This window comes from Ctenopharyngodon idella, chromosome 3 (genome assembly GCF_019924925.1).
Source record: "Ctenopharyngodon idella isolate HZGC_01 chromosome 3, HZGC01, whole genome shotgun sequence".
NCBI lineage: Eukaryota > Metazoa > Chordata > Actinopteri > Cypriniformes > Xenocyprididae > Ctenopharyngodon > Ctenopharyngodon idella.
The window spans coordinates 10,503,003-10,515,816 of record NC_067222.1 but is presented as its reverse complement, the minus strand read 5'-3'; the positions used below and the strand labels follow the sequence as shown (position 1 = coordinate 10,515,816).

The following is a 12,814-nucleotide window of genomic DNA, read 5'->3' as shown; positions in this document are numbered from 1 at the left end:
TCACTTTGTTGTATTCCTCTCTTTGGAAAAAAGTGTTTGCTAAATGAACAAATGTGTAGAATGTAAATTGATTTTCTGGTCATTACTTTGTAATGTCTGTAAGTGCTGCTCGCATCTCCAAACACTGATAAGCAGACGCGTGTTTATCACTGGAACTTGAGCATGTGAAGGAATCATTTTGGTAAAGATTTGTTCATGACAATAACTCTGTGAGCTTACTGACCAACAAATAAAGAGCAATAAATAAAACACACTTGCAAAAAAAGTATTTTTTATGTTGCTGATTCAAGGTTTTCTTAGCATTAAACTTTTGAGAGTTTGATTCAAGTTCATTTTGAACGCATTTTGTTCACATTAACCCTAAGAAATCGTGACGTTGTCATCTGACCTGCTGCACAATGAAACCTGGATGATCAGAAACTCCACCCTCTTATAACACTTACCAGGAAGAGACTGTCTCATTGTTTCTCTTTTCCTGTCAAACTGACTCTCCTGTTTGACAAAGGCAAAAAAAAAAAAAAAAAAAAAAAAAAAAGTGGATCAGCAAAGAAAATGAAGAAAAACACTTTAAAGGATTTTGAGAAGCTTGTTTCAGAACAGACTGCGGATCTGTGTACATTTTCATTTTTGAAGGCATCATTCAGAAAGTGAAAGTAAAGTCTACATTGCTGGAGCTCTAGCTGTGAAAATGGATTCACCAGCTGAATATGATTATTCCTGTCCTGTGTGTCGTGAAATCTTCAACAATCCTGTTATTTTATCATGTAGTCACAGTTTCTGTAAAGAGTGTCTTCAGCAGTTCTGGAAAATCAAGAAAATTCAGGAGTGTCCTGTCTGCAGGATAAGATCAAAATCGGATCCTACATGTAACCTTGCGTTAAAAAACTTGTGTGAATTGTTCCTGAAGGAGAGAAATGAGAACCAATCACCAGGGTCGGAGGAGCTCTGCAGTTTACACAGTGAGAAACTCAAACTCTTCTGCCTGGAGGACAATCTTCCTGCTTGTTTAGTGTGCTATACTTCACAGACACACATCAATCACACATTCAGACCCATCGGTGAAGTGGCTTCATCATATAAGGTAAGACAGATTAATATCTGAGGACTTGTTTTATAGAAGTTGTATATCATAAACAATGTATAATTGTCTCTAACATTTTGTATTACATGAATATATTGAAGAAATCGCTGGTGTCTTAGACTTTCACTTTCAAATTCCAGGAGGAGCTCAATACAGCACTGAAGCCCTTACAAGAGAAACTGAAACACAAAGAAAACATTAAAGCAAAGTTTGAGAAAATAGTTCAACACATCATGGTGAGGACTGATTCTTTTGACATTTACAAATTTGATGTGAAAAGCCAAAATGGTTTGTCTGAGGCCCTGTTTACACCTTGTATTAAGATGTGTTTTGGTCAAACGGATCACAATATAGCCTTTGGTTTGCTTAGTTGGGGACACTTGACATTAGATTTTCAACAATGTTTTGATCTGCCTGCGAACTGAGCTGGATGAGGACATCACTCCAGTGCTGATATAGATAAATTAACTAAATTAATAACTATTGATTCTTACAACGGAATTAATCAATACTGAATTTACTTAAGCTGGAAAATGACACTATTTTCTTTAGGAGCTGCTGTGCAGCCAAAATTATATACCAGTTATCACTGTAAAGCTGCTTTGACACAATTTGCATTGTAAAAAGCGCTATATAAAGGTGACTTGACTTGACGAGGGAGACATAACACGTTTACACCAGGTGTTTTAGGTGTCCACTTTCAAACACTTCTGTCCTGATTTCTTCAAGGGGAGGGTCTATGGGTGGCTAAAGGTATGGGGTCAGTAGGCGGAGAGTAGGCTTTTGCAGTCTTTTGCAGCTGTTTGAATACATTTAACCTCATAAGTGTTTATACTACGAAAGCAATCCGGTCTAATGTGTTTTCAACTTCCTCTGGAAGTGGTCAAAAGTGGACAAGCTCAAAACGTTTTAGACCCTGTTTACACCTGTACTTAGCGTTGTCCACTTGTGATCCATTCAACCAAAATGCATCTTAATACCAGGTGTAAACAGGGCAATTCGTATTAAGTTTATAAAATCTAACTGTTTGCATAAAACAAAACCTCCAGTTTCTGGGTGCTTTGGCAGTGGGCTGGACTAATGTGCAAGTGGCAACCCAATTAGCTAGCGCTAACTTACCTTTCAAACTCCCCACATTCAGCAATTCATTTTAGGCAAAAGCAGACAACGCGATTAATATACATGAGCTGTTGACAATTGTAGCAAGGTTCAGGATTTAGGAAGGAAGAGGACAGGGTCGGCTTGACTACTGACTGCTTTATTTTAACCAATTCAGCATACACAAAAACAAAGGTGTGCAGACAGGCACAAAGCGGTCACAAATCATTCACAATTCTCTCCCAACAAAAGACATATCCAGCGGGGCAGCAGTCAGTAGTCCTTCTCTCTCTCTCCCACTCCTGTTTCTCCTGGCGTTATATACTCTCTCCACACCAATTACTGAAACAAGAGACAGGTGTTCGTCATTTGCATTTAACCCACTCACTCACCGTTCGTCTCCTGACTCTCTCTCCCGCTGCCGACTCAGCTGAACCACGCCCCCCTCGCCACATACCCCCACCGCCCGACTCAGTCCGGGGAGCCATCCGGCCTGCAGCCCCCCCCCCCCCCCCCCCCCCCCCCCGTCCCAGGAGATAATAGCGGAGGGTGAGGACGGCCCACCTGATGGCAAGACACTCCTTTTCTATGGTGCTGTACTTAGTCTCTCTCTTCGAGAGCTTCCGACTAATGTACAGCACCGGCCGTTCCTCCCCCTCTATCTCCTGGGACAGGACGGCACCCAGCCCCCTGTCCGACGCGTCTGTCTGCAACAGAAAAGGGAGAGAAAAATCAGGAGAGTGTAACAACGGCCCGCCACATAAAGCAGCCTTCACTTGGGTAAAGGCCTGCTGGCACGGCTCCGTCCACTGGACCGTATCTGGTGCCTCCTTTTTAGTGAGATCAGTCAAAGGGCTGGTGAGGTCCGAATAATTAGGTACAAACCTTCTATAATATCCCGCCAGCCCTAGGAACTGTCTCACCTCCTTTTTGGTCTTGGGACGCGGACAGGTCGCAACTGCTGCCATCTTATCAATTTGGGGACGCACCTGCCCATGTTCCAAGTGGAAGCCCAGATATCTTACTTCCACCCGCCCAATTGCACACTTCTTCGGGTTGGCCGTGAGCCCAGCCCCTCTCAGCGACCTCAAGACAGCCCTCAAATGCTGCATATGCCGCTGCCAGTCATGACTAAATATAATTATGTCATCTAAATAGGCAGCAGCATACGCAGCATGGGGCCGTAAAATCCTGTCCATGAGACGCTGAAAGGTAGCCGGAGCCCCGAACAGCCCGAACGGAAGGGTGACAAATTGGTGTAATCCAAACGGCGTGGTGAAAGCTGTCTTTTCTTTAGATAATGGAGACAAGGGGATCTGCCAATATCCCTTTGTTAAGTCCAGTGTCGAATAAAACCGAGCCGTACCGAGCCGATCAAGCAGTTTGTGCACCCGTGGCATTGGATACGCGTCGAATTTCGACACAGCATTCACCTTGCAATAATCCACACAGAACCGAACCGAGCCGTCCGTTTTCGGAACTAAAACTATCGGGCTCTCCCAGTTACTGTTGGATTCTTCTATTACGCCCATGTCAAGCATTGCCCCTAATTCTGCCTGAACCACTTTTTTCTTATGTTCAGGCAAACGGTATGGCGGGCTGTGAACTACCATGCCCGGCTCTGTCTCGATATGGTGCTGAATCAAATTAGTACGGCCCGGTAGGGGTGAGAACACGTCCGCAAACTCTGCTTGTAATTTCGTTAGGTCAGTGAGCTGGGAGGGCGAGAGATGATCTCCTCCGGTGGCCAGTGCGAGAGATTGGTGTTTGGTATTCGCCTCTGGCCTGAGATTATCCTCTCCACCAATTACCGTCGCCAACATCACTGCCTCTGCCTCATTCCATTTTTTAAGGAGATTGAGGTGATATATCTGACGAGCCCCTCTCCTATCAGACCGTATAACCTCATAATCGAGATCTCCAATCTGCCGTGTGACCTCAAATGGTCCTTGCCACTTTGCTAATAATTTAGAGCTTGACGTTGGAAGCAATACAAGCACTTTCTCTCCCGGTGCGAATTTACGTAAGTTAGTTCCCCTGTTGTACAGCCGGCTCTGTCTGTCCTGGGCTTGTAACAAATTCTCCGTTGATAGCCGCCCCAAAGTGTGGAGTTTTGTTCTCAAGTCCATTACATACTGAATTTCGTTTTTACTCTGAGATGGTCCGTCCTCCCAAGTTTCTCTCAGGACATCCAGTACCCCGCGGGGCTGGCGTCCGTAGAGAAGCTCGAAGGGGGAAAACCCTGTGGAGGCTTGCGGGACTTCTCGCACAGCGAACAACAGGGGTTCTAACCATTTATCCCAATTTTTGGCGTCTTCTTGCACAAATTTACGAATCATGGTTTTAAGCGTGCGATTAAAACGTTCGACCAGCCCGTCAGTTTGTGGATGAAAGACGCTGGTGACATAAACACCGTGCCTTGATCGGTGAGGATTTCTTTTGGAATCCCCACCCGGGAGATTAAACTAAACAGTGCGTCCGCAACACTCTTCGCGGAAATGCTGCGGAGGGCCACTGCTTCAGGATATCGAGTTGCATAATCCACAATGACTAATGCAAAGCGATGTCCCCTGGCTGATCGCTCTAATGGCCCGATGAGGTCCATACCAATTCTCTCGAATTGGACCTGCATTAATGGGAGGGGGCGCAAAGGCGCTTTTGGGGTGGCCGGTGGATTTACCAACTGACATTCACGACAAGACGCGCACCACCTGCGCACATTCTCGTGAATGCCCGGCCAAAAGAATCGGGTCATGATGCGATTTAGTGTCGTTGCCTGCCCTAAGTGTCCAGCCATTGGATTAGAATGAGCCGCTTGGAAAAGCATTTCCCTGCGGTTCTTTGGAACTAACAACTGGGTTGTATCTTCTTTTGTCTGGGTGTCTTGGGTCACCCGATACAACCGATTTTTTATAACTGCAAAATATGGATAGGTAAGCGCCCGTCCAGGCTGGAGAGGCTGACCGTCGATGGTTTGGACCTGCTCAAATGCACATTTTAGTGTCTCATCCTGAGACTGCTCCAGGGGAAAGTCATCGCGATCCGAGAGAATTATTCTCTCAATTTCATTCTGTTCCCCTGAAGCAGCACTCAGTGGTCCCCGTTCAGTCTCTCCCGCCTGTACTTGCGCATCCCCAACCATTGCCTTTTTCCCCCAAGAGGCATCCGTGCATAAATAACCCAATAATTCAGAAAATGCTGGCCAATTTGTCCCCAAAATTAACGGATGCCGGAGGTGCGGATTAACTGCCACCTCAACGCTATGCTTTTGGCCCCTGAATTGGATAATGACCGGCACTACCGGATATACCACCACATCCCCGTGTACACACTGCCACCTTAACCACGCGGCTTGTATCCAATGCCCCGGATGAAATCAGGCTTTGATGGATCGAGGTTTGGTTACAGCCTGAATCCACCAAGGCCTGATAGGTACCCCCCTTGATACTCACAGATATTTGATACCAGCCAGCTTGACCGGGGGCAGCCTGCGGGGCGTCCGGGACCCGGATCATTGTCCCGACCTCCATCACCGGGCACCTGTCCACGAAATGCTCCGGGTCCCCGCAACGCCAACAGGCTGGCCCAGACCTCCCCGCCGCCCCAGTGGCAGGGAGTGGGGTAAATGATTGGCGTGGAGAAAGCGGAGAAACAGGAGCGGGGTCCTGTCCAGCGGAAGTCAGTCCCGCCCTCCTGGGCGGGGCTCTGGGACCCCCAAACTGGCTCGAGGATGGCCAGGTGGGCGGGACCTGGGGAGAGGGACAGGATGAGAGAGAGGAACAGAAGGGGAAGAAGGAGAGAGAGAGACAGATGGGAGGGGTTCGCCGACCCCTGGGCACGCCACCATATGGTCCTCCGCGAGGTGGATGGCCGAGTCCAGCGACGTGGGGCGGTGGCACTGGACCCACTCGGCTGTCTTCCGTGGGAGCCGAGTAATGAACTGCTCCAGTACCACTCGATCGACAATCTTCTCCAGGTCGCTTCCCTCAGCCAACAGCCATTTGCGGCAGGAGTCCCGGAGCTGTTGGGCCATCACGAACGGTCGGCCGGACTCGCCCAGTTCCAGGGATAGGAACCGCTGGCGATGTTCTTCAGGGCTCCGGCCGACCCGCTGGAGGATGGCCCTTTTCAGGTCGTCGAAGACCAGGAAATTCTGCACTGGAAGCTGCTGTGCCGCTATCTGGGACTCCCCGGAGAGCAACGGGACCAGGCGCATCGGCCACTGGTCCCGCGGCCAGCCCGACAGCTCCGCCGTCTTTTGGAAGAGGTCGATGAATACCTCCGGGTCGTCCTCAGATCCCATTTTGTTGAGTGGTAGGTGGGCGGGCACAGCTCGAGGTTCCAGGGCTTCCGGTCAAACCTCCCGGTCAATCCAGCTCCGGAACCTCTCGCGGTCCTCCTGCTGGGCTTGGACAACGACTTGGAAGCATCTCTCTTGATCCTGTCTCAAGTCCAGCAGGGCCTGGTGTTGTTCCTGTTGCATGACCGCGAGGGAGGTGATAATCTCCGCAAATGGCGATCCGGAGGACAATTGCATGGCGGCGGCTTCCGTCTTCCTTCCCGGGTTTCGGCACCAGTGTAGCAAGGTTCAGAATTTAGGAAGGAAGAGGACAGGATTTTAACCAATTCAGCATACACAAAAACAAAGGTGTGCAGACAGGCACAAAGCGGTCACAAATCATTCACAATTCTCTCCCAACAAAAGACATATCCAGCGGGGCAGCAGTCAGTAGTCCTTCTCTCTCTCTCCCACTCCTGTTTCTCCTGGCGTTATATACTCTCTCCACACCAATTACTGAAACAAGAGACAGGTGTTCGTCATTTGCATTTAACCCACTCACTCACCGTTCGTCTCCTGACTCTCTCTCCCGCTGCCGACTCCGCTGAACCACGCCCCCCCCCCCCCCTCGCCACAACAATATTCATCTACCTGAGGCGAGACGTAAACAGAAGTCACCTTTGATTATTGTAAGATATTTAATGTAATATAAAGAAGTCATGACATGGATTTTTTTTATATGTTCCTTGAGGTTCACTTATTATGTAATTAATAAAATGGCGACTTGACATGTAAGGGTGTATGTAGATAGAAATGGCTCATTTTAAAGTCATAAAAACATAACCATTCATTGTGTAAGGTCTTTATACACCACTGAAAACATAATTATGTATATTTTATTGTATTTCTGCCGATAGATCCTCCTAAATTTTACACAGTGCACCTTTAACGCTTGTTTTGTGAGGAGAGGCTGGGGGGATTATCTGTATCTGTACTTTACAGAGTCAGAACAGCTACTTCTACAGTACTAGTACTTCATAAAGTTAAAGTTGTAATTAACTAACCCACATTTACCCTCTCACTCTTCATGCTGTTCCAGAATCGGTTGTGTCTTTGAAATGATTGAAGTGAATGTGATTTGATTCCAGTCTCAAGCTGAGCACACAGAGCGCCAGATTAAACAGCAGTTTGAGAAGCTTCATCAGTTTCTCAGAGATGAAGAAGCAGCTACAATCACTGCACTGAGGGAGGAAGAGGGGCAGAAGAAGCAGATGATGAAGGAGAAGCTGGAGGAGATTAACAAACACATCTCAGCTCTTTCACACACAATCAAAGACATGGAGGAGATGATGAAAGCCAATGACGTCTGCTTTCTGAAGGTCTGATTTCACATTATTGATTAATTGATTGATGATTGATTGAGTTCTTGATGATAAATGGTGTGTTTGTTCTGCAGAAGTTTCCAGTCTCAATGGAAAGGTGAGTGATCTGCTGGTGTCTCTGGTCTCTCAGGTTCTGATCCAAAGCCACTGCAGTTCTGACTCCTGAATGTTTTTCCAGAGTCCAGATCTCACAGCCGGATCCACAGATGGCTTCTGGAGCTTTGATTTATGTGCCACATTACTTGGGCAACCTGCAGTTCAGAGTCTGGAAGAAGATGCAGGACATCGTCCAAAACAGTGAGTCTGGAGAAGATCTGTGCTCTTACAGATAGAGTGGAAATGGCTTATGGGTTAAGATTGAGAAAAATTTAGCATTATAGATGAGCTACTCCACAGCAAAAACTCCAGTGTTAAATTAAATCTCCTGGGAGTATATGTGACACCACACTCAAGAGTTGTAAAGTGATAAAATAAGAGTGTTAAATGAACACTGAAAAGTGTTAAATTAAGATAATTAAGCGATTGAGTGATGATTGAGCATTATTGAAGATACCTGATGTTAACAAGCAGAATCACCAAAAGAGAAAAATCACAAATGTAGTGTTTGCTTTAGTTGGGCTCTTGAACCTTGACTTTTTAATATTAGATTTCACAGGCTGATTCTTGATGTCTGTTTGTCTAAATGAAATATTTTTTAACAACTTTTAAGAAATCCTTTAGATTATATTGTAAATGCCGGATCTTATGCTTTAGAATCACAGGGATGTTGCAATCTATAAGGTAAATCTAATTCAGAGTTTAGGCTCTAAATGAGTTCAGTGATTCAGGTCAAATAATGGTTATGTCAAAACCAACACCACTTGATCATCTTTTCTCTTTGCTTGTCTGGCTGTTACAACTCAGTTACAACAGCCCAGAAATATTCTAATATTAAAATGTCAAGGGACAAGACCCTGATCTCCATAATGGTGACTTACAATTGTGATTTTCTTCTTTGGTGATTCTGCTTGTTGACATCAATAATGGTCAATCATCACTCAATTAATTACTTAATTATCTAATTAACTCTAACACTTTTCAGTATTCATTTAAGACTCTTATTTTAACACTTTACAACTCTTGAGTGTGGTGTCACATATACTCCCAGGAGAGTTAATTTAACACTGGAGTTTTTGCTGTGTACACCAAAACGAGTTATAAACAAGAGAAGAAAATGATATTTACATTTACACTGGATACAGAAGATCTCTACAGATATCAAGTGTTTTGTCAGTATCAGTTTCTGTTGACATGGGATGCAAATCTGAAATTTCTCAAGTACGTTTACTATAACACTGACAGAGTGATCAGAGGAAAATGTCTGATGTGTTTGATCAATAGGAAGAGTGTCATAATTCATAATTTGCGTATGGCTCACTCTTGATCATTATATGAACATCAGAATAAAAGCATCTGTTGATTGTGTCTCATCAGCTCCTGTGATTCTGGATCCAAACACTGCGAATCCACATCTCGTCCTGACTGATGATCTGACCGGTGTGAGATACAGCTTGAACAGTCAACTGCTACCTGATAATCCAGAGAGATTTGATGAGTATTCGTGTGTTCTGGGTTCAGAGGGTTTTAACTCAGGAACACACTGTTGGGATGTGGAGGTTAATGAGAGTTTGTACTGGAGTCTTGGAGTAACTACAGCATCAAACCAGAGGAAGGGACTAGTTTTCTTTAATTCTGATGTCTGGTGGGTGCAGTATGGACTAGATGAACGGGTTGGCTTTCCTGTTAAACAGAAGCTTGAGAAGGTGAGAGTTCACCTGGATTATGACAGAGGAACGGTGTCATTCTCTGATCCTGTAACTAACACAAATCTACACACATTCACAACCACCTTCACTGACACAGTCTTTCCATTCTTCTGGTGTCATGATTTGAAAATTTTACCAGTTACATTGCATTTGATAGAAGAGTTCTGACATGCCTCCTGGAGGTCATAGGCCCAAGCAGGCTCACAGAAGTCTGGTCTTCCATTAACAAACCATTAACAACTTGTATTCTCCTATTGATGTTGGCCAAAATGTTTAGTGTCATATTCCTTAAACATCAAAGAGACTCTACTGGGGGAAAGCTGACATCATTCACACAGGAGAAGGTCTGATTCTCGAAACAAATCATTCTTTTGAGTCAATTTGCAGCCATGAGTTGGCCGAGCTGGTTCACAAAACCAAAATGAATCGAAGTTTAGTTGTGGGTTAATGACACAAGATGCAGAGTTAGAGACATCACTAGGAGCCACTAGACCTGTTACTGAACCAAAGAACCGGTTCGAAGTGAATGAATTAAACCAACAGGCAGAGTCAGAAGTCAGCGATTCAATCATGTCTGACTCAAAAGAACCAATGAGCCGGTTCAACTGTTTTCCTAGTATTACAGAGGACTTGTTGTCTGTTGTGACTAGTGTTGTCAGAAGTAGTATCGGGTCTGTACTGAAATTTTAAAAATGTAACAAAAATGTACCGGGTCAACTTGGTAAAATGCGTAGATAGGCAAGATAGGCGGCTGTTTTTAAACGTGCCCCACTGCCCGTGCATTTAGTATTTGTGTGGGCACTAGAAAAGTATCCAATGTTTCTATTTACAATGTGTTTTTTGAAGCGTTGAGCATTGTAGCTAATCATGGACATGTCTGTTGAGTATGTGAATGCAATGGCCAATAAACTTATGTTTAAGTTTAAGTCAATCAGAATCTGCTCAACGCTGCTAAAAATGCCAGAGTTTATGTTCTACACACTCATGAATCCTTTCAATATAAAGTATAAACACAATGTTAGTATAAGATTCTTTGTGCAGTGTAGGCAGCTTCATTGATTATAACGGGAGTTTTCACAAGTGTGCAGAACTCTGAGCTCATGCTCGAAACTTAAGTGATTGACAGCTTCACTGATTATAATGGGAGTGCTCTTTGCTCGCTTTCTGTACATAACCCATTTGTAATTTGAATAAAACTTGTATTTTTCATGCTGCTAAGTACACATTGCACTGTAATAACCACATTAAATTGTGGGATTGAATCCGAAACTTCAATGACTGACATAGTAATAACCATAGCAATGGACAGGAAATAAAAATCTGTTACTGTATGCCAAAATAGATATATATCAAGTCTTGGAGTGTATATACAGATTAATAGACTTTCCACTTGTTTTATGTATTTCTTTTTTTCCCTTTATTTTATTACTAACTTTACTAACATTTCACTTGAACTTTTTAAAGGAATGATTACTCAATTTAAAAATATCTGAAGTCCACATGCTGTTTTAATGTACTACTTATAATTATTATTATCATTAATAATTAACTCATTTATTTAACATTTTTTATTTTAAAATATTTGAATAGTTTCAATAGGTTTTGCCATGGTACCAGAATACCAAGAATCATTACATTTTTTAGTGTTGCACAGAGTACTGAAGTTTTGGTACTGAATAAAACATTTATAAAACCACAGATCTTTGTTTCTGTGCTATTTTTGAATTATGAAAAAAAATATTTGCAGATGAAGGTCTTGAGACTTAGAATTAGTAGACATTTTACTTTATGATGTTACTAAAACAATAACATTCGTAACATTAGATCTCACTCTGACCGTCCCTTTGGTCTAAATAGAATGAAACCTTTGTTCCGCCTTCTCTCGAGACCATGCCCATGACCCCGGAGGCGGAGCTTTCCACACTATAAAAGTGGGATGAACTTCTGGATCGTCCTCTTACCTTTCTCGCCTCAGAGACCAGGTACAGGTTGGAAAACTGAATTAAAATCGATTATCTCCCATTCATTTCATCACCTAAGTGGTACAGGTGCCTTGTGTTCCTGTGAATTGTGGTGGTTTTATAGCATTATATTGCAATATGGTAGTATTTTTTTTTTTTTAGCTTGCTAGAAACTGATGCTTCTTTTTCAGATTGTCTATGACTTTTTCCTATAGCTCTATCAACAGTTCCACTTCCGGTTCAACTCTATCATTGCTCATTCTTACCTACGTATGTGTGTGACCTGCGTGTATGTTATGTGTTTGTTAGTTTAGTAATGTGTTTGTGAGTTAGTTAATAAAGATTGTGCACAATACATGTTTGGTTCTGACTCCGTCTGCTAATAAATTGCCTCTTAAGTGATTTAGATCCTGACTACATGCTCTGAGTAGCACGGTACAATAAGAATGTTATTTTTCCATAACCTGGAAATGAACATTTCTTAGAATTAATAAACAATCAACACTGAGTGTTCACTGTACGAACAGGTTAATTGATTGTAATATTAATCTTAATGAAGCTACATCCAGTTAATCTGATTAACGGATTTACATATTCATAATTAATAATCATAATGAGTTATGAATAATTATTAATATTTCCCCTTTGAGTTAATTCGTTACATTTGGTGGAGAATGCGGGCATCATTTTAAGCAATTGTTTGCAGACGGACCCAGTAATCAATCATGTGTTTTTGCATAATCTTTATTAACATCTTATACATGCACATACAAATTTCTGATAAAATCAGCAAAACTGGGGCTTGAATGCGCATTCCCTTGAATGGCAGAACGTTCCTCGATACTATAATGCATGTTTAAATTGTACGAAGAAGCTAACCTGAAATTATCGAAGAAATCATAATTTCAGTTGCTAAACGAGCGTAAGACTTTTTCTGACCACGGAATATCAGATTAGCAGCGCGTACAAAAGGGTACCAAAATAAATTAAACTGATCTTGGGCAAAGAAACCCCCACTTTCAGCTTTAAATGCATAAGCCTTTTTCTGATGACGGAATTCCAGATTAAGCAGCATAAATTTACCTGTGTGACAAAGAAATCTCACTACAGAGTTTGTAATGGTGTTCTGGGCGATGCTCCTCTGTCACCGATTAAGGCCTTTTTACTATTTGTTACGTCACTATATTCATATTAATGCGCTGGACCAC

The 12,814-nt window shown here is 43.2% G+C and overlaps 1 protein-coding gene across 2 annotated transcripts; it reads left to right on the top strand.

Moving 5' to 3' along the window:
- Positions 1-293: 293 nt before the first annotated feature.
- On the top strand, positions 294-11,961 carry LOC127509945 (zinc-binding protein A33-like). 2 transcript variants are annotated; one of them, XM_051889347.1, is made up of 6 exons: positions 294-1,081; positions 1,222-1,317; positions 7,607-7,837; positions 7,915-7,937; positions 8,019-8,137; positions 9,314-11,961. In XM_051889347.1, exons 1-6 carry the CDS (start codon positions 689-691, stop codon positions 9,811-9,813), a joined length of 1,362 nt encoding a protein of 453 aa, XP_051745307.1. In that variant the 5' UTR covers positions 294-688; the 3' UTR covers positions 9,814-11,961. The 2 variants fall into 2 exon arrangements, with proteins under 2 accessions (XP_051745307.1, XP_051745308.1); XM_051889348.1 differs by having other exon boundaries at positions 1,055-1,081; positions 7,558-7,837.
- Positions 11,962-12,814: the final 853 nt, after the last annotated feature.

Bases quoted from the DNA above. Each gene is read 5' to 3' on its own strand.
- LOC127509945 (XM_051889347.1), top strand. From the start codon at position 689: ATGGATTCACCAGCTGAATATGATTATTCCTGTCCTGTGTGTCGTGAA. The intron at 7,838-7,914 runs GTCTGATTTCAC...TTTGTTCTGCAG, and splicing joins ATGACGTCTGCTTTCTGAAG to AAGTTTCCAGTCTCAATGGA. The intron at 7,938-8,018 runs GTGAGTGATCTG...ATGTTTTTCCAG, and splicing joins TTTCCAGTCTCAATGGAAAG to AGTCCAGATCTCACAGCCGG.